This window comes from Aotus nancymaae, unplaced genomic scaffold, assembly GCF_030222135.1.
Source record: "Aotus nancymaae isolate 86718 unplaced genomic scaffold, 86718_ANA_hifiasm-v0.15.2.pri h1tg000067l, whole genome shotgun sequence".
Classification (NCBI taxonomy): Eukaryota; Metazoa; Chordata; class Mammalia; order Primates; family Aotidae; genus Aotus; species Aotus nancymaae.
Window position 1 is genome coordinate 18,595,971 of NW_026988482.1, and position 19,723 is coordinate 18,615,693.

The 19,723-nt window shown below is 38.9% G+C and overlaps 1 protein-coding gene across 3 annotated transcripts in view; it reads right to left on the bottom strand.

The window, feature by feature from the left end:
* ANO10 (anoctamin 10) overlaps nucleotides 1–19,723 on the bottom strand; it is a 244,775-nt gene that overhangs the window by 198,971 nt on the left and 26,081 nt on the right. For all 3 annotated transcript variants that reach the window (XM_012470714.2, XM_064366972.1, XM_021676146.2), the window contains 4 exons: nucleotides 11,440–11,559; nucleotides 8,080–8,649; nucleotides 6,191–6,246; nucleotides 297–371 (listed from right to left, as the gene is read on the bottom strand). In XM_012470714.2, the coding sequence (XP_012326137.1) occupies nucleotides 297–371; nucleotides 6,191–6,246; nucleotides 8,080–8,649; nucleotides 11,440–11,559 (821 nt within the window). The remainder of the gene's footprint in view (nucleotides 1–296; nucleotides 372–6,190; nucleotides 6,247–8,079; nucleotides 8,650–11,439; nucleotides 11,560–19,723) is intronic.

The following is a 19,723-nucleotide window of genomic DNA, read 5'->3' on the forward strand; positions in this document are numbered from 1 at the left end:
ATAATACATTTTTGCTGCTAGAGTTGCTTACAAGCTTTGAGCTAAACTATGTAATTGATTTTACTGCCCTATACTATTAATTTTTCAAGTTGGTTAGGTTCAATTCATTTCTTTTCAGTTGAACATAATACACAATGCAATTCCTAATGGTTTTTTATTTAGAATTTGACTTAAACATATACAAAGTTCATAAGATTTCATTTGTAAAAAGGATTTGAAGCCAATTATAGCATTTAAAGATAGGAAACCATCTCTATGACCTAAAAAATTGGCATTTTTCTGTTACTCACACTCACCTGGCGCAAAAGCTTCATATCCTTCAAGACAAAGGCAATGTAGAAGAGTGAGGCAAAGCAATTGAGAAAGTTGAACTGGCAAAAAAAAAAAAAAAGATAACAGTGTTAAATGCTGCTTTAGAGTACTTTATTACAACTGTAATGTAGCATTTAAAAATGTAATGAGAGACATCCAGTCTGAATGAAATGGCAAAGTCTTGTTTCTCCCCATGTCTCCTTACTAAATAAACAAACTCTGGAAATAACAAAAGAGGCAAAAAAAGGAGAACTCTGAAAGGTGCTTAAAGGAAGATGAGATGGTTTAGGACCCCAGAGCTAAAGGAACAACAAACACAGCACATGCATATCTCCAGTTCCCCCACCCAATAGGAGGAGACCAAGGCCTGGCATTTCCCAATCGCAATCTACCAACCCAAGTAGCCCAAGTAGGCTCATTCCTCCCATATCAGAAAAGGAGTCCCGTCAGTGCCAGGAGAGCCCAGCTAAACTGGCAAGTAGAAATCAATCAGGACCCTAAACTAACAATAAGTTTCCTGGGGAAGTACTCTTCTTCCTTGCTGGGCCTGAGACTCCCATGCTCCATGGAAAGATCCCAGGATGGCCAGACAACACAGGCAAGAAAAGCCCCATCACAGCAAGCCTGTGCCTGAAAACCCCACCAAGAGTAAGTGGGGCAACTGGGTGGCAATGGCAAAGGGGCCCCTGCCACAAGGGCCTGATATAAGAGGCCTCTTCATGCCTATGAACCTGAGATTCTCTCTATCACAGAGAGACAGCAGGTAACGGGGAGGCTGTAACAACCAGTCTGGCCTCGGAAGCATCTTTGTCACCATGGGCATCAACTCCCTTGCTCTGCCAGATACACAGCAGCAGGCTGGGCAAAGAGGAGTACCAATCAGGGGGATCCTGCCACAAAAAGTGCCATCTCTTCCAGGAGTTCCCTGCTCAATAATCTATAGTTACCCCCTGCATGAATGGGTTTCCTTTCTGCCTCCCAGTCTCCATGCTGACTACTTCCTGCCCAGTAGCATCACTTAGACAAAGACTATGTGTACAGGAGTGAGTGCTTAATTAATGTAGAGATGGGGAGTAATTCTAGAAAATGAGCAGTAAGATCAATACAGCCACAGGACAGGGGTGCTAAGTTAGAGCAGAAGTTGAAAAGCAAAAGCCTAGGGCAACTATGAAACACCATCCCCTTAAGATTAAAAAGGAAGGGAGAGGCTTAAAGTCTGTTTTATCAGAGACTAGGAATACACCTCCTGCTTTTCTTCTCTCTCTCCATTTGCTTGGCAAATCTTCCTCCATCCCTTTATTTTAAGCCTATGTGTGTCTTTGCACATGAAACCGGTCTCCTGAATACAGCACACCGATGGGTCTTGACTCTTTATCCAATTTGCCAGTCAGTGTCTTTTAAACTATTCCAAACAATACAGAAAGAGGGACTCCTCCCTAACTCATTTTATGAGACCAACATCATCCTGATACCTAAACCTGGCAGAGACCCAACTAAAACAGAAAATTTCAGGCCAATATCCATGATGAACATTGACGTGAAAATCTTCAATAAAATACTGGCAAGCCAAATCCAACAGCACATCAAAAAGCTTATCCATCACAATCAAATAGGCTTCATCCCCGGGATGCATAGCTGGTTCAACATATGCAAATATATAAATGCAATCCATCACATAAACAGAACCAAAGACAAAGACCACATGATTATCTCAATAGATGCAGAGAAGGCCTTCAACAAAATTCAACAGCCCTTTATGCTAAAAACTCTCAACAAATTAGGTATCAACAGAACGTATCTCAAAATAAGAGCTATTTACGACAAACCCACAGCCAGTATCATATTGAATGGGCAAAAACTGGAAGCATTTCCTTTGAAAACCAGCACAAGACAAGGATGCCCTCTCTCACCACTCCTATTTAACATAGTATTGGAAGTTTTGGCCAGGGTAATCAGGCAAGAAAAAGAAATAAAGGGTATTCAATTAGGAAAAGAGGAAGTCAATTTGTCTCTATTTGCAGATGACATGACTGCATATTTAGAAGACCCCATCATCTCAGCCCAAAATCTCAAGCTGATAAGCAGCTTCAGCAAAGTCTCAGGATACAAAATCAATGTGCAAAAATCACAAGCATTCCTATGCACCAATAACACACAAAGAGAGAGCCAAATCATGAGTGAACTCCCATTTACAATTGCTACAAAGAGAATAAAATACCTAGGAATACAACTAACAAGGGATGTGAAGGACCTTTTCAAGGAAAACTACAAACCACTGCTCAAGGAAATAAGAGAGGACACAGATGGAAAAACATTCCATGCTCATGGTTAGGAAGAATCAATATCATGATAATGGCCATACTGCCCAAAGTAATTTATAGATTCAGTGCTATCCCTATTAAGCTACCATTGACCTTCTTCACAGAGCTGGAAAAAACCACCTTAACCTTCATATGAAACCAAAAAAGAGCCCGCATAGACAAGACAATCCTAAGCAAAAAAAAAAAAAAAAGCTGGAAGCATCATGCTACCTGACTCCAAACTATACTACAAGGCTACTACAAGGCTATAGTAATCAAAACAGCATGGTACTGGTACCAAAACAGAGATATAGACCAGTGGAACAGAACAGAGGCCTCAGAAGTAATGCCACATATCTACAATCATCTGATCTTTGACAAACCTGACAAAAAATGGGAAAACTGGCTAGCCATATGCAGAAAACTGAAACTGAACCTCTTCCTTACACATTATACAAAAGTTAACTCCAGATGGATTAAAGATTTAAACATAAGACCTAACACCATAAAAACCCTAAAAGAAAACCTAGGCAATACCATTAAGGACACAAGCATGGGCAAAGACTTCATGACTAAAACACCAAAAGCAATGGCAACAAAAGCCAAAATAGACAAATGGGATCTCATTAAACTTAAGAGCTCTGTACAGCAAAAGAAACTACCAATAGAGTGAACCAGCAACCAACAGAACGGGAAAAAATGTTTGTGATCTACCCATATGACAAAGGACTAATATCCAGAATGTACAGAGAACTTAAACAAATTTACGAGAAAAAACAACTCAGCAAAAAGTGGGCAAAGGATATGAAGACACTTCTCAAAAGAAGACATGTATGCAGCCAATAAACATATGAGAAAAAGCTCATCATCACTGGTCATTAGAGAAATGCAAATCAAAACCACATTGAAATACCATCTCACACTAGTCAGAATGGTGATCATTAAAAATCAGGAGACAACGGATGCTGGAGAGGATGTGGAGAAACAGGAATGCTTTTACACTGTTGGTGGGAGTGTCAAGTAGTTCAACCATTGTGGAAGACAGTGTGATGATTCCTCAAGGATCTAGAACTAGAAATACCATTTGACCTGGCAATCCCATTACTGGGTATATACCCAAAGGATTATAAAACACTCAATTATAAAGACACACGCACACATATGTTTATTGTGGCACTATTTACAATAGCAAAGACTTGGAACCAACCCAAATGCCCATCAATGATAGACTAGATAAAGAAAATGTGGCACATATACAAGGATGAGTTCATGTCCTTTGCAGGGACATGGACAAACCTGGAAACCATCATTCTCAGCAAACTGACACAAGAACAGAAAACCAAACACCTCATGTTCTCAATCATAAGTGGGTGTTGAACAATGAGAACACAGGGAGGAGAACATCACACACCAGGGTTTGTCAGGGGGTGCGGGGGGAGGAATAGCTGGGGGTGGGGGGATTGGGGAGGGTTAACATTAGGAGAAATACCTAATGTAGATGACGGGGGAATGGCCATAGCAAACCACCATGCCACGTGTATATTTATGTAACAAATCTGCATTCTGCACATGTACCCCAGAACTTTAAAGTATAATAAATTTAAAAAAGAAAACAGGAAGGGAGAAGCCTAAGAAGCATCGTGGAGGAAGAAGACTTTAACCAACGGCTTTTTTTTCACAAGGCAGTTACCTAATTATATCTGACATCATCAGAGAACAATAAAGTCTCACAAATAACTGAATTCTTTCAGACAAATGGAATGTTTTTACCTCTGAGGGGAAAAACCTCCTCCCATTATAACCTTTTTGAATGAACTTTTTAATGCATTCCACGTTCCTCTACTTTCTTACACAGAGAGCACAGAACAGAACTTCCTTGCTGGTTTAGCACCAACATTTTAAGTATGAACCATTTCACAGAGTGAAGGATGCCTTTGAAACCTTTTAGATATGTAGGGCTACTTGTCCCTTTCCTAATGCCCAATTGTTGAATTCTTATCTCTTATGACAGGTTTTCATTTCCTTACCTGTTCTTTTTCTGTAGGCTTGCCTACTTCCAGAAATCTAAACACCCTCGTGATGGTGGTTTCTGATTTTTTAAGGACCGAAAAACCAGATAGATAAACTTCTAAAAGAACGATTTCTACGGCTAGAACAGAGATTTTAAATGAGGGCCTGGATCCTTCCCTTGGGAGTGAAGTACATGGACTATGCTAAATCAATACCAGTTGAAAGTTCAGAGGATTCTTCATGCACCTTTCTTGATTCTCACTTATGTTACAGATGACTAAGGTAAACCCCTGATAAATGAGGTGTTTTCAAGCTGGTACTTCTTTATTATTTATAATAATGGTAAAAAGAGGCATGACATGTCAGCTTTTATACAAACAGCAAACAGGTTACATACTGCTTTCTGTCTCTTTCCTCCCAACTATCAAAACATACTTGGAATCTTTTGAACTTTGGACATATAAAAAATTTTTTTTAATGTAAGTTCCATCACTAAACAGGTTGTGGTGCCAGGAAGGATTACTGAATAGCAAGACATTCAAAGAAATCACCAAAAGGAAAAGAATAGAAACATGTCTAAAAAGTCGTTAGATTTTTGTTTTGTTTTGAGACAGGGTCTTGCTCTGTCGCCCAGGTTAGAGTGCAGTGGTGCGATCTTGGCTCACTGCAACCTCCGCCTCCTGGCTTCAAGCGTCTTCTCCTGCCTTAGCCTCCCGCGTAGTTGGGACAACAAGCATGCACCACTACATTTGGCAAATTTTTTTGTAGTTTTTGGTAGAGATGGGTTTTCACTATGTTAGCCAGTCTGGTCTCAAACTCCCAGCCTCAAGTGATCCACTTGCCTCAAGCTTCCCAAAGTGCTGGGATTATAGGTGTGAGCCACCACATCTGGCCAGTTAGTTGTTTTTTATTTATTACTTTTTTTGAGACAGAGTCTTGCTCTGCCACCCAAGCTGGAGTGCAGTGGTGCCATCTTGGCTCACTGCAACTTCCCCATCCCAAGTTCAAGCAATTCTCATGCCTCAGCTTCCCGAGTAGCTGGGACTACAGGTCTATGCCACCATTCCCAGCTAATTTTTCTATTTTTAGTAGAGATAGAGTTTCACCATGTTGGCCATGATGGTCTCAAACTCTTGATTCACCCACATCGGCCTCCCAAAGTGCTGGGATTACAGGTATGAACCACTGCATCTGGCCTAGTTTTTAAGTAACTGGAAACTGGCTATAATACTAACTCCTATATTTTGAAGTTTTACATCATATGCACATTTGTAATAAGGCTACTGAACACAGAGATAAACAATTTTTTAATCAGTCCTTGCCCAGTTGTACAAAATATATTGATATCTTAAATTAGAAGTAACTTCATATTTGTGCATTATGCATTATGTAGTATATATCATTATGCATGTATATACATATATATCCTATGCATTATGTAGTATATATCAGTTGCATAAAATGCATATATATATCCTATGCATTATCCAAAATGCATATATATCCTATGCATTAAGTAGTATATATCAGTTGCATAAAATGGATTTGTATATAAACACTATACTTACCACTAAAACTTTCAGAATTAGATGATTCTGATAGGCAGATTCCAGTCTGTGATTCTCTAAAACATTAAAACACAGAGGTAACTTCTCAATAAGAACACAATACGAAAGCACTGTTAAGAAGTGAAGTGGGACTTGCACTGAGGGCAGAGATGTTTAACATCAGAGCCTGTCAGTAAATGTGCTAGGCTGTCAATCACAGCTATGCCTCACCACCAAGAGCATTAAACAAGGACACATTTTTCAGGGTACTGCAATAGCACTATAGTCTGAAATTATTTTTTTAAATTATTGATACAAAGAAATTTGGGAAGTGCTGGCAAACAATCCTACAGAAAGCCACCCAAAACCCTGTATAAGAAATAATAGTGAAAACTAACAGTAACCTCTGAAGAACAGGGCAATAAATAAAGTATTCTGTAAATAAAGTTCTATAAGTAAAGTTTCATGTGGCTTACAAGGGTTAACTTGAAAGGAAACTCAAATTTCTATCCTCATCTAGAAAAGGTAACACTGTATAGATCCCAAAACAGCAAGATAAAATGACAAAAAGGAAGATTCTGAAGAGATGTGTCACCTTACACAGAAAGTGTTGGACTGACCTGGATTTGAACACCAACTTAGCTACTCAGCCACTATCTAACCTTGTAAGTTACTTAACCTCCTGATACTCAGTCTTATTGCCTACAAAACAAGGCTGACCATCCTTCTCCCAAGGTCATTCTCAGGATGAGAAATAATGTAAAACCTTAGCCTAGTATTAGCACAAGGAAAGTACTCGATAAATGACAGCTGATGTTGTTATACAACTAATAAAAATAATTTAAAACATCTTTTTTTTTTTTGAGATGGAGTCTCACTCTGTCGCCCAGGCTGGAGTGCAGTGGCACAATCTCAGCTCACGGCAACCTCCACCTCCTGGGTTCAAGTGATTCTCCTGCCTCAGCCTCCTGAGTAGCTGAGACTACAGGCGCCCGCCACCATGCCTGGCTAATTTTTGTATTTCTAGTAGAGACAGGGTTTCACCATATTGGCCAGGCTAGTCTCAAACACCTGACCTTGTGATCTGCCCACCTCAGCCTCCCAAAGTGCTGGGATTACAGGTGTGAGCCATCGTGCCCAGCCCCTAAAACATCTTTATGGCCCATAAAGTTAAGTCCTAGACTTCTTCCTAGGGAATAATACAGTGAATTTGTTCATTGGTTTGAATGAATAAATAAATTAAAGAATGAATGGCCTTTCAAGACCATTTTTAACTTATAACCAAGTTCCTTTTTTACCACAGATACATCCATAAACACCTGCCTTCAGCGAGCTCAGTAGCAGTCCTCAGTGCCTCACTCCATCGCAAGAAACTGGTCATAGTGGATTCAGCTTAGTATCATGAAGAAAATTTCATTTTTTTTTCTTTTTCTTCTTTTTACTTTCTTCTGTGGCTCTAGCCAGTGGAACAATTTCAATCTATTTTACCCTCAGCATGAAACACAATGTTATAGTATTAGGAGCACAAGTTTTGGACAGATAGGTCTGAATAGCCTAGATCCACTGTTTGCTGTCTGAATCTCATTAAGTATCAGTTATCTTTATCCATAAAAGGGTGAAATAGCTTCTATTTCACAGTGCTCTTGAGAAGGTGATGGTGAGATACTGTGAGTAAAGTGCTTAGCAGGACACCTAGAACATAGTAATTAACACTTAATAAAAGAGAGTTATGGTAACTATGGCATGGAGATCATCAGTGTTCACAAAACTGATGAATTTTCCTTATGTCTCTATAAAGAGCCAAGAGCAACATCTATTTTCTCTGTAAGGTAGCAGCTATATGAATCCCATGATCTAAGCAATGTTTCTTACAGGCAAGTAAGACATGAATATAAAGCCTCAAGTCTTACCCCATGAAGTTAAAAACTCGGCAGCATATCGATACAGACGATTCATGATCTCAATCACAACGGCATAGATGATGCTGGGCACATACAACAGGACACTGGTCCACTCAGACCCACTGTTCTCATGGAGACCCAAGGCCCAAACCTCCAAGTCGAAGTAAATCATCATGACATACAGTGAGAAATAGAGGCATAGGCACACAAATGGCAGGGAGACCAAGTAGATGCGCAACTGTCTCTTGTAGCTGGGGTACAGAGGCTCCTCCTTCCCAGTGATGGAATTGATACCCAAGACACCATGAAATCCCGGCCGGGGCTCCTCAAACTTTCTCTTCATGAGCAGTGTTCCCCACCTGTAGGTCATGTTGGCACAGCCACGCTTCCACACTTCCAGAATCACCGTGGACCAGATCAGGTTGAATGAGGCAAAGATCACGTACTTGTCATAGTCTTCCCACACAAACAAGTAGTAAGGTAACCCAATGACAGCCATGGGGATTAATGCAAAAGTGAAATATTCCAAAAATCCAAAGTACAGAGCAATTGTTTCCCCAAAGTAGCCACGAATATTGTCTATAGTGGAAAGAAAGGAAGAACATAAATACAGACTACCAAAGACTTTAAAAAATCATTTCAAGTATGTTTATTCATTTTTTACTTAAGTGGGGATCATGCAACCCTCACTTCCCTATCAGCATGTGGTGGTAAATCCATCCTCCATGCAGTACAAAGACCCTGCTTGTCTGCATGGCAGGCCCAACATTTCCTCCAGCTTAGAGCCCAGGCCTTAGCTGCAGGGGCTGCTCTGCCAGGTGCCTGGACTCTGTTTCCCCTCACCTGGTGGATACTCTCTTCCCAAAGGAAAACTCATCTTACAGCTGACCCAAAATCTCCAAGGTCCTAATTTAAGTTCAGCCATGGTCATTGAACATTAATTTGGGGGTTTAATTTATGCTCCCCACTTTTCTCCCACTTTAGTATTATAAATGTTCTTTTTGAAGAAGACTCCCCATCCACAAAATTCTGCCCTTCCCTACACAATATGCAAAGACATAAACTTTCATCAGTGTGTCATGGCAAATTTTTCAATACACTAAAGAAAAATTATTCAAAAGCACAAAACAGGATTCTACACATGAACTTCCAGAACAGCCATGGAACACATTTACCAACACTTTCATATATGCACTGGGCAGAAGAAGGTCCAAGCAACATGACTGCTAATGTTCTGTGAACTCGACACAAGCTAACTGACTCTAAAGAGGTCACCAACACTGCTTCCTTTGCCAGCATCATCCACATGGGGAGTGCTTAGATCGTAAGAGCAACCTGAACCAGGACCAGGGTGGGAAGGAAGCAGAGGGTGAGAAGAAGTGTGGCAGCTGGCGTTATTATTTCTTAGTTAATAACAAACAGTTAAAATATTTTTCTTAAGATAACTTGAGTAGTCTATAAAGGTGTGTTAGAATGAATGGAGATAGGCTATTTTCTCCTATCCTTAATTCTTCCCCCTAACCCAGGAGCAAATGAAAATGGTGGGTATGAATGAGGTTAAAGAACATCCAATCATTGTTTTTTAAAGGTGCTCACGACACTTGGCTCCACAGCAGAGGACCTTCCCCTTTCAATCTCAGGGAGCCTCAAGATTCACCTATATCCCAGATGCTATCACCAGTCTCAGTCGCCAGATACCCCAAATCCACTACCACCCATGCCTAGCCTTCACCATCAACTCACTTTCTCCCCTTACTTTCTAAGAAGTAGCTAATAGAGGCTGGGCATAGTGGCTTACATCTGTAATCCCAGCACTTTGGGAGGCCAAGGTGGGCAGATCACCTGAGGTCAGGAGTTCAAGACCAGCCTGGCCAAAGCGGTGAAACCCTGTCTCTACCAAAAATACAAAAATTAGCCCGGCGTGGTGGTGTGTACTTGTAGTCTCAGCTACTTAGGAGGCTGAGGCAGGAGAATCACTTCAACCCAAGAAGCAGAGATTGCAGTGAGCTGAGATTGTGCCACTGCACTCTGGCCTGGTCCACAGAGTGAGACTCCATGTCAAAAAAAAAAAAAAAAAAAAGTGGCTAATAGATACAGCCACTTTACAAGTCCTAGAGGCAATATTCAAATTTCCTGCCACTTTAATGCCAAAACAAAGTAAAACAGTTTTAAGTATAACATAAAATGACTATTATATGACCTGGAATTACCAAAAACAAAACTTTTCCTTTCAGAGAATACAAAAAAATTCAAACGTAATTTCAGAGTTTGATCTTAAAAACAATTTTTGTTTGGTACACACTATATAATAGTTGTTTTCAGAAACAGAAAGCAGAAAGAAAATTATTTTAGAAGGATACCATTAAACAAAATCAAAAGGAAAATGTCATTTAAAGAAAAAAAAATGATAGTAATGCTAAGGTGAAATCTGCCCACTTAAATTTAATTATCATGCTTAAAAAACGCAACCAGACTAAAATACTTGAACATCCATATTGACAAAATTTTAAATAATGTCCAGCACATACCAAATAATTTAATACTTAGTTTCATAATTATATTCAGAGAAAATGGATAGATACAGTAATACATGCCAAGGTAATTACAAATCACCTCAAAAGATGTTTGGCCTGCTAGTTGCCCTAAGTATGGCATAGCTTGGTTCATTCTAAATAACTGGCTCCTTAAAAATAAAAAATTTCAAATATAAAATAGTCATTCGTAGTCAAACTAAATTCTTATTAAAACTTGTTTGATTCCAACTCTGCCACATATTCAGGAAGGCCACTCTGAACCATCTGTGTTGTTGGTGAAGGGTAGTGAAAGAAAGCCTGTGATTCAGCTGATCTGGGATAGTATTAGAAAGTCAAAAAATGCCAGGCACAGTGGCTCACACTCATAATCCCAGCACTTTGGGAAGCCAAGACAAGAGGATTGCTTGAGCATAGGCATTCAAGACCAGCCTGAGCAACACAGTGAAACCCTGTCTTTGCAAAAAATACAAAAAATTAGTTGGGCATGGTGGTGCACACCTGTGATCTCAGCTACTCAGGAGGCTGAGATGGGAGGATTGATTAAGTTTGGGAGGTCAAGGATGCCATGAGCCATGATCATACCACTGCCCTCCAGCCTGTGACATAGTGGGACTCTATCTCAAAAAATAACAAAAAAAAAATTTTTTTTTAAAAATGAAGGGGTCATCTAACCCATCTTATTCTTCCCTCCTGCCAAAATGATTTCCCACATGCAGCTGGTGATCCTGCCTAGTAGAGCACTAAATATCTGCCCAAGGGAGCTGACTCCACTGCTGGATCATAAATTTTCATTAGAGGCCTTCCTCTTCTTTAAAGAACAAGTACTGACACATACCTATGGGTTGATACTTTAAAGCAAACCGAGCATACCAGGTGTCCTCAAGCTTCTTCAGGGCTTCATTGTCATGCAGTGGAAACACCTGAATCACGATGCCAGATGTGAGCAATCTTCTCACTGCACAGGGAAAATGTGCCAAACTGCATGAAATGGACTGGAGATTGTGCATTATATGCTTCAGCAAATATTATAAGGACACTCCACCGAGGAGTACAATGCAAAGGTCAATGTCATACTGCCTACTCTAAACCTGTATATTCTTTTGTTTTTCAGAATGTAAATATCTTTACTATTCTCTTTGACTACAAAGCAAGACAAGTAAATACAAAATTTCAAACCACATAGTAGTGTACAAATTAGACTATGAGAGGCTATTAGTCTCTCCTTCCCCTTGAAAATAACCACTATAAAAAGCAGTACAGTGAATTATCAGACATAAAAATATATCCATATACAAAGAACAAAAATGAATTCATTTTATACACATTACATTGTTTTGTAATCTTTTCTCATGTAGTAGTATACAGTGAACATGAAATGCTGTAATTGAGTATGAAATGCTGTAATTCAAGGAATTAAAGCATTCAAGGAATCCTCTATTTAAAAACATTTGTTTCCCTTTTTTTGCTGTTGTTAAGTTAATGCTAAAATCTGTACAAATACCTTTCCCTACCTGTCTACTATTTCCTTAGTAAATATACTTACAGGGGGAACTGCTAGGTCCAAGGGCATAAGTATTTTAATATTTGATACATATTATAAAATTTTCTCTAGAAAAAAATTTACCAATATGTCCTTCCACTACAGTGAAGGTAAGAAAGTTCAGTTCTTTTCATTCTTGTTGACACAGAGTATTTTCAATACTTTTCATCTCTTCTAATCTGATAACAAAAGCTTACATTCAGAAATAGCAAGTAACAATATTAAATTAAGACTTCCTGCTGTTAGCAGTCATTTGATGAGTATGGTTTGAACACTCATGCACATATCTGGAAGAGATAAATGAATTTAACCAAAGACAGTATCTCCTGGCAATATTAAATAAAATTTGTAATTCTCTCATCCATAGTAATTACTTAGAATGACTCAGTGGGTGGAGAAGAGTGTCTTCAGGTCTTTGAGAGGAAGTGTGTTTGGTAGATATGGAGAACTCTAAAGCAATGTCTTGTGCCATATTTGGGGAGACAGAATATTTTCCACATGAGTTCCTAATACAGTATCTTACTAAAAATATGGTTGCTTATAAAATGAAATTTGGCCAGGTACAGTGGTTCACACCCATAACCCCAGCACTTTAGGAGGCCGAGGCAGAGGATTGCTTGAGGTAAGGAGTTTGAAACCAGCCCAGGCACCATCATGAGATCTCTGTCTCTAAAAAAATTTTAAATTAACTGGGCACGGTGGTGTGGGCCTGTAGTTCTACCTACTCGGGAGGCTGAGGTGGGAGGATGGCTGGAGTCCAGGAGTTTAAGGCTACAATGAGCTATGACAGTGCCACTACAGTCCAGCCTGGGCAACAGCAAGACCTCATCTCAAGAATAAAAAAGAGAGATAAAATTTGATAAGCTTTGAGCTCTTTAAGGTTTATCAGCTCAAGTTTTCTGAGGGCTACCTCCCTTATCTCCTTTCTACCTGTTACCAGAGACAGGTGATAAAAGTATTAGGCATAAGACCCCTTATTGAGGACTAGAAAATAAATGTCTGCAGTGTGGAATAGAAACACAAAGTTTTCAGTTCCCGTCATAAAGCTTCAGAGTAATTTAAAAGTAAATTCTACTTCTTAGAAATAAAAAAGAAAAAGATAATAAAGAGATATCTGGTACTAACAATAGGAAAAAGTCTGAAGAAAAGATTCTTCCTATATGGTTCTTCCTACAATTATATTTTCATAAGTAAGTTATACAGAGGAAAAATGTTTTTAAAAGCTAGGTTAGTGATAAAATTCTCCTTCATGATTGTAAAAAAGTACATACACATGGGAGGCCAAGGTGGGCAGATCACGAGTTCAAGAAATCAAGACCATCATGGCCAACATAGTGAAACCCCGTCTCTACTAAAAAATACAAAAATTAGCTGGGCATGGTGGCGTGAGCCTGTAGTCCCAGCTACTCGGGAGGCTGAGGCAGGAGAACTGCTTGAACCCAGGAGGTGGAGATTGCAGTGAGCCGAGACTACGCCACTGCACTCCAGCCTGGCGCCTGGCGACAGAGCAAGACTCTGTCTCAAAAAAAAAAAAAAAAGGTATATACACAAAGTATCAGTAACTAGGGTAAAAAGACATGTGGTTCAAGTTAGCCTCTGGTACTGTCAAATCCATTTGTTAATATTTTAACTCTAACATGTTTCAGTGGATTTTTCTTTAGCTTACATGAGTTAAAGTTGATCAGACACGAATGTTCTGATTCTTATCCCTTATTTGGAGATGTAGAGGCTACAACTGATTCTTTCTTCCTATTGCTACCCTTGTCAATTACTACATCAAAATTTTTAACTGAACTGACAGCATATAAATTATTTTACTATTTCTAAGTTCTTTTTAAAAAGATGACTCCATTCTACTGTAGAAGACTTTCCAGGCAGGCATAAAAACCAGTTTCTAAAAATAAGACTGTGAACTGAAGACTCGGAGAGAATATAAAGCTGCAGGTCCTAAATTACGGAGCTTCTCTTCATCAATGCCAAAGTCATGGTTCTGGTTTCAGTTTCTAAAAATAGAAGTTTGCTTTTTTAATTTTTTTTTAAATCCTTCAAATGTTACATGTCAGCTAAGAATGTAATTACTAGGAAGGAGCCTTACCTTCAAAGGAAAACATGCTATGTGGGCCTATTAAAAGAAAGCAAAACCTAAACCAGATTCCTTCCTTCAAGACTGCTGAATAATCTCTTGTCAAGTACTGGGGTTATGGCTGTAATAGCCATTGAACCGTTAGCCGAACAAACCAAAATCTAGTTTAAGAGAGACTATCAGTAATGTAGTTTACAGTAGGACCCCCCCACCCCGACAAGCTAACTAATACAATAACAATACTAACACAGTACTGCTCTGCCTTTAGTTTACGTGATACTTCAAAAGTAAAAACAAAATCCCTCTCATAACTCCTTACAGCATTTCTATGGGACAGAGAGGGGCAGGTCATGCTACCTCCAATCCAACAGCGGGTGATAAGCACACATGCCCACAGGAGGTGGTGGCCAGCAGCCTTTGCACAATGAAGACAGTCCCTGTTCCCACAGGTACTGCTGCACCTAGCACTCTAACTCTAGCACTCAGGTGTGAACAGATCACTTTTATCTTAATAAAGAAAACAATATCTTTCTTAATAAAGAAAACATCTTTCTTAATAAAACACTAACATAAGGTTTTAAAAGAATATCTATATAATATTAAAGACACAATATATGTGCCAGGTGGTCCCATCAATCAAAACATGATAATCATCCAATAGACATTTTGAGACACAGCTTTATTCTAAATTAAGTAACATCCCTTGGGATACAGTTAAAATGTATGAAAATCTTGGAGCCCTTAAAAACTCCTCTTTATAAAGAAACTCTTTCATTAGGTTATTTGCATGATGATTGACCGTTAAGAAGCACTGGGAGAAGGCAGAGTCTGAGGGCATGAAAAGATCTTGGGATGAATGGCTATCAAGATGAGCACTTGGCAACTAAGACACATGTAGCCAATTGCTAATTCTCCATGTTGCTTGTCTTGTGGTGGAATGAGGGGGATCCCTAATATGCATGTAAGGAACATGGCTGTACTTTGGTCAAGAATAAGCCAAGGTAAACATCCACAGTGACTCAGCAAGTTTAGAGCACAGGCATATAACTCCACTTGTTATCATAGCCATGTAGCCATAACATGGCTTTGATAGATGGACAGTGGGGAGCCAGGAGACGGCTCGGCTCACTCATGCTCAGAGAGAGAAAGAGTTAGGCTGCGGACCCTGAAGGGAGAGCTGGCCATGTAGCTGTGTGTGGGAGCCACCAGACTAAGCAGCTGAGATAGGGCAAACAATGTGAGCAAGCTAGTGTAAGTAAGCTACCGCTGAGAGAGCTGCTGAATAAAACTACCTTTCACCTGCCTACAGCCCCCTGGAGTGTTCTTTCAGCTATCTGCTCATCCACCCACTCACTTCGGACCGCAGCATGAGCTGGAACCTGACCCCAAGCATAACATTTGGGGTAGTCATGGACCTACAATGTGCATCTCACAGCGCCATCTGACTGCCTCAAAATCATGTTAACATGACAAAACTTGCTAACTACTTAATGAAAGCTTTCTATCAAAGCACAACAATACAGCAAGCAGCAAGCAACTTTATACTCGTGTGTAAAATGAAAATCGAATTAAACATAAGATCTGGGGAGTATTTCTGATGAAAGCCCTGGCTACCTTTCAGTCTTGAGGAGCATCACATTGGGCAGACTAAAGCCTCACCTCCCAATCAGCCTCAAAGAGGCTGCCCATGGGAGCAGCTGCCTTCAAGTAAGATTAAAATAGTTTTTCCACTCATTTCTGTGGTTTAACTTAATGAAAATCTAGGATTTAAGTTACTCTAAGTTTTATTAGTTCTAAAATTTGCACTCTGAAAATAGGTCATAGTTTTAATTATGCATATACCACTTGCTCTTCTATATAAAATTAAAATGATGCAAAAAACACAGCAGTTTAAGGATCACATTCTCAAAGGAAGAGAATGCAGAATTTAAAATCCCAGGCTTGACAACTTAAATATAATTTCTTATCTCAGATAGTATAAAAATCTTTCCAATGACCATGATCAAGATGATTTTATTGTATTCATATTTAGTACCAAAATGGAAGGAAATGGAGGAAAGGGAAAGGAGAAGGGAGAAAGGGAGAAGAGAGGAAGAAAAAAAAATCCTTGTTTACAAAAGTCTGGTCCTGCCAGCAAGAAAGTTACTTTTGTTATTGCTTCAGGACACCAGACTGGCTACCTACACAGTTAGAAAAACCCATTTACATATTTCCTTGAAGGTTTTCTATTCAGCTGAAAATTTCTCTTTTGGAGGCAACTGGAAGTATCTGAAAAACTGCTACTCCATTAACCAATCTGATCAAAGAGCACATTCACTTTTTTCTCTGTCCCAGCCACACAAGAGGACGTACCTGTGTAGAAACTCACAGGTGGAGGCTGTGATTTCCACATTATCAATGTGGATTAAAAAAGAGAAACAGAAAGCTTACATTAGCAATCAAGATTGTGCCCCAGTCTGCTTTGTGTTTTATTTGATGCAGTAGTACCCAGCTGTGTCTGGAAACATGCCTTCCCACTAGGAGATTAAGAAAAATTCAAAAATTTTGGGACAGTATCAAACAACTGCTTAACTACAGAATGTGGAAATCCTGGTTACAAATAGTGGCAGAAAGATACCTCTGCCCTGTTCTTGTTTGTGGTGCCAAATTAAAAACAAAAGGAAACAAAAAAAATAAAAAGAAAGCTCTATCTTTGATGAAAGTAAGAAAAAAGAAACTAAAATCCCAAATCACAAACTATAAAAAGAGGCCTTGAAAATCAGCCCTGGGTAAACTAAGAGCACCCATCTTATCTTCTGCAAACCTGGGTCAAGCACACTGAGGGCAAGGCTCTCCTGGAACTGGGGATGGTAAACCACAGTCCTCTTGCTCAGCAGGCAGGCAATAAGGGTACATGGCGTACCTGGAGTACGCCTGCTACCTGCCTGGCACCATAGCCAGAGAAGAAGCCAGGTTGGAGAGAGAACAGATCTGCCATGTTGGAAGAAAGAGTGACCTGCTGAAATCCAAGGATGGAAGGTAACTAGCTGTGGAGCTGTGGGTCTTGGTGGGCCGAAGACAGGCCTAAATGCCAAACACAAGAAAAAGCCTACAAGAACTGGGCTCCATGGAGGTTCTCTTCAGGGACTAAGATGGCTCAAGGAGAACGCACTGCCAGGCAAAATCTAAGCTTTTCACTACCATAGTTCCCTTCTGGGAGCCTCTAGCACCCTTCTCTTGCCCATACACACTTTCTTGTAAAAATAGCCAGTCCAAGAAAAATAAGGGTTCATTAAAACGTAAGTAATAAAAAATAAGTAATAATCATAAAGAAGCTGGCATAGAGCTATGCAAAAATACTACCTGGAAAAAAGGGAAAAACTAAAAATACTACAAGAAAAAAATAAACAAAAGCCAAAGAACAAAGAGCAGAAAATTATAGCATTCAGCAACAAAAAACTAATTCTTTGTGAAATTAAAGAAATTCAAGCAAACAGCCCATCTCTGAAATTAAAACTCAAAGAAGAGCTGTAAGAGCTGAAGGAGAAGCTCAGAGAAGCAATGCAAGAGAAAAATAAACCTGTTACAGGTTCAAAGTCATGATAAAAGCAACAAAAAAAGGGAAGACTGGGAATACAATCAGGAAATTCATAGACAAGCCTAAGAAAATTATGCAAGAACAAAGACTTGAAAATACTACAAAGAATATGTAAGAGCCCACATATGTAAAATTGGCACTCCTGAAGATAAGAACAGAGCAAATGCAACCAAATAACTCTTCAAAGATAACTGAAGAAAATGTTCCTGAAATCATGGTAATCCTTAATCTGTATTATGTCCAACCAAAAAAAGAACATATATCCAACCAAAAAGAAAAATGATAAAAAATAAGCAAGACATATGCAGATAATTGGAAATGCAGACAAGTAAGAATAATGAGTGCTTACATCCAAACTTCCTGATACTTCCTAAAAGCCATGCAGATCAACAAGGAGAGAGAGTGAAAGCACCTATAAAAAATGCCTACAGCATAACCCAGAGACAGGGGAAACTGCAACATGTAAGTCACGCAATAAAGAACCAAGATCCAGAAGAGATCTGGGCCACAGTCTAGAATGGTGCAGAAAGCCCCAGCAGAGCTGCACAGAGAAACAGGGAAGGCAGAGGAGTCCATTTGGTGTAGGAACCCACATAACACCAATGAGGACTCATCACTCTCCTTCAGGAGAAGGCCTCACGCCAAGTGAGAACTTCCAAGAACAAGTCTGATACCTGACAGATCAGAGCTCTGACAGCAGGAGGGGCTGAAGGGAAGGGTTGGAAAGTACACAGAACAAGAGACTGCTGACTGGAAAGTGCTGCTTCTGGGAAATGCAGAGCGAAGTGTCTGGAAAAGTAATCAACTTTGTGGGTAGCAGCCTATGGGGAAGGAAAGGAAGTTAAAAAGTGATTAAAAGTCCTACTGAATCAAGATCCCACATCCCACAGATCTCCTGCTAATGGCTGATACGGGAATATCCACAATATTATGTTAATGAGAAAAATTTTTTAAATCAAGAAAAAAAGAGAAAGCAAAAGGGAAAAATACCATTAAAACAGGAGTTTAAAAGGTCCTGAGAGAAATTTGCACAAATCAGTTCATATAAATTTGAAAACCTATGTGATAAAATGGAAACAGATTCTAAGAAAATACAATTTACCCAAACTGACCCCAATAGTGATAGAAAGTCTAAACAAACCAATTTCCATAGATGACTTAGAGAAAACTGTTCAAAAACCTAATCCATAAACAAACATCAGAGCCAGATGGTTTCATACAGAAATGCTAACATACCTTTAAAACTACATATAATAATAGAACAAAATTCGATTACATATAGTAATAGAACAAAAAAGAAAATCTTAGATTTTGACTACATGTAGTAAGAGAACAAAAAAGAAAATCTTAAACTTCATCCATAACTTGGATTGTTAATATCAAAATTAGCATGGCCTTACAAGCTATTTTATGAAAACTGTAAGATAAAGCAAAATAGTAATTATGGTAATGTTATTAAGAATCAGTATTTTCAATATAAATGAAAGAAATTAATAGCCTATAATGTTAAATTTGAATTGACTGTATCAATATAAATTCATGATTTTCAAAAATATATTTCCTAGCCTTTTCCACTGAAATGGGAAAAAAGATGGCACAACCTATATAAAAGATTTTTTAAGCACAGAAAATAGCTATTTCAACATAAAATATAACATCAAATATGATAACCTAAAATATGTCATCTCTTTAAGTTTATTAGCAAATGTTTTACTTAGTATAAATTTACTTAGTTAAAAAAAATCCTCAGATTATGGTGCGAAGCAAAATCTGACTATAACCTGATATAAGAGATCTGCCTAAAGTGATACCAAGAGAAGCTGAAAGTAAAAGAGTGGGCAAAAACATTCTAACAGATGCAAACTGAAATAAGTCAAGAACCACAAGACATGGCTGAATTCAGCAACAACAAAACATTA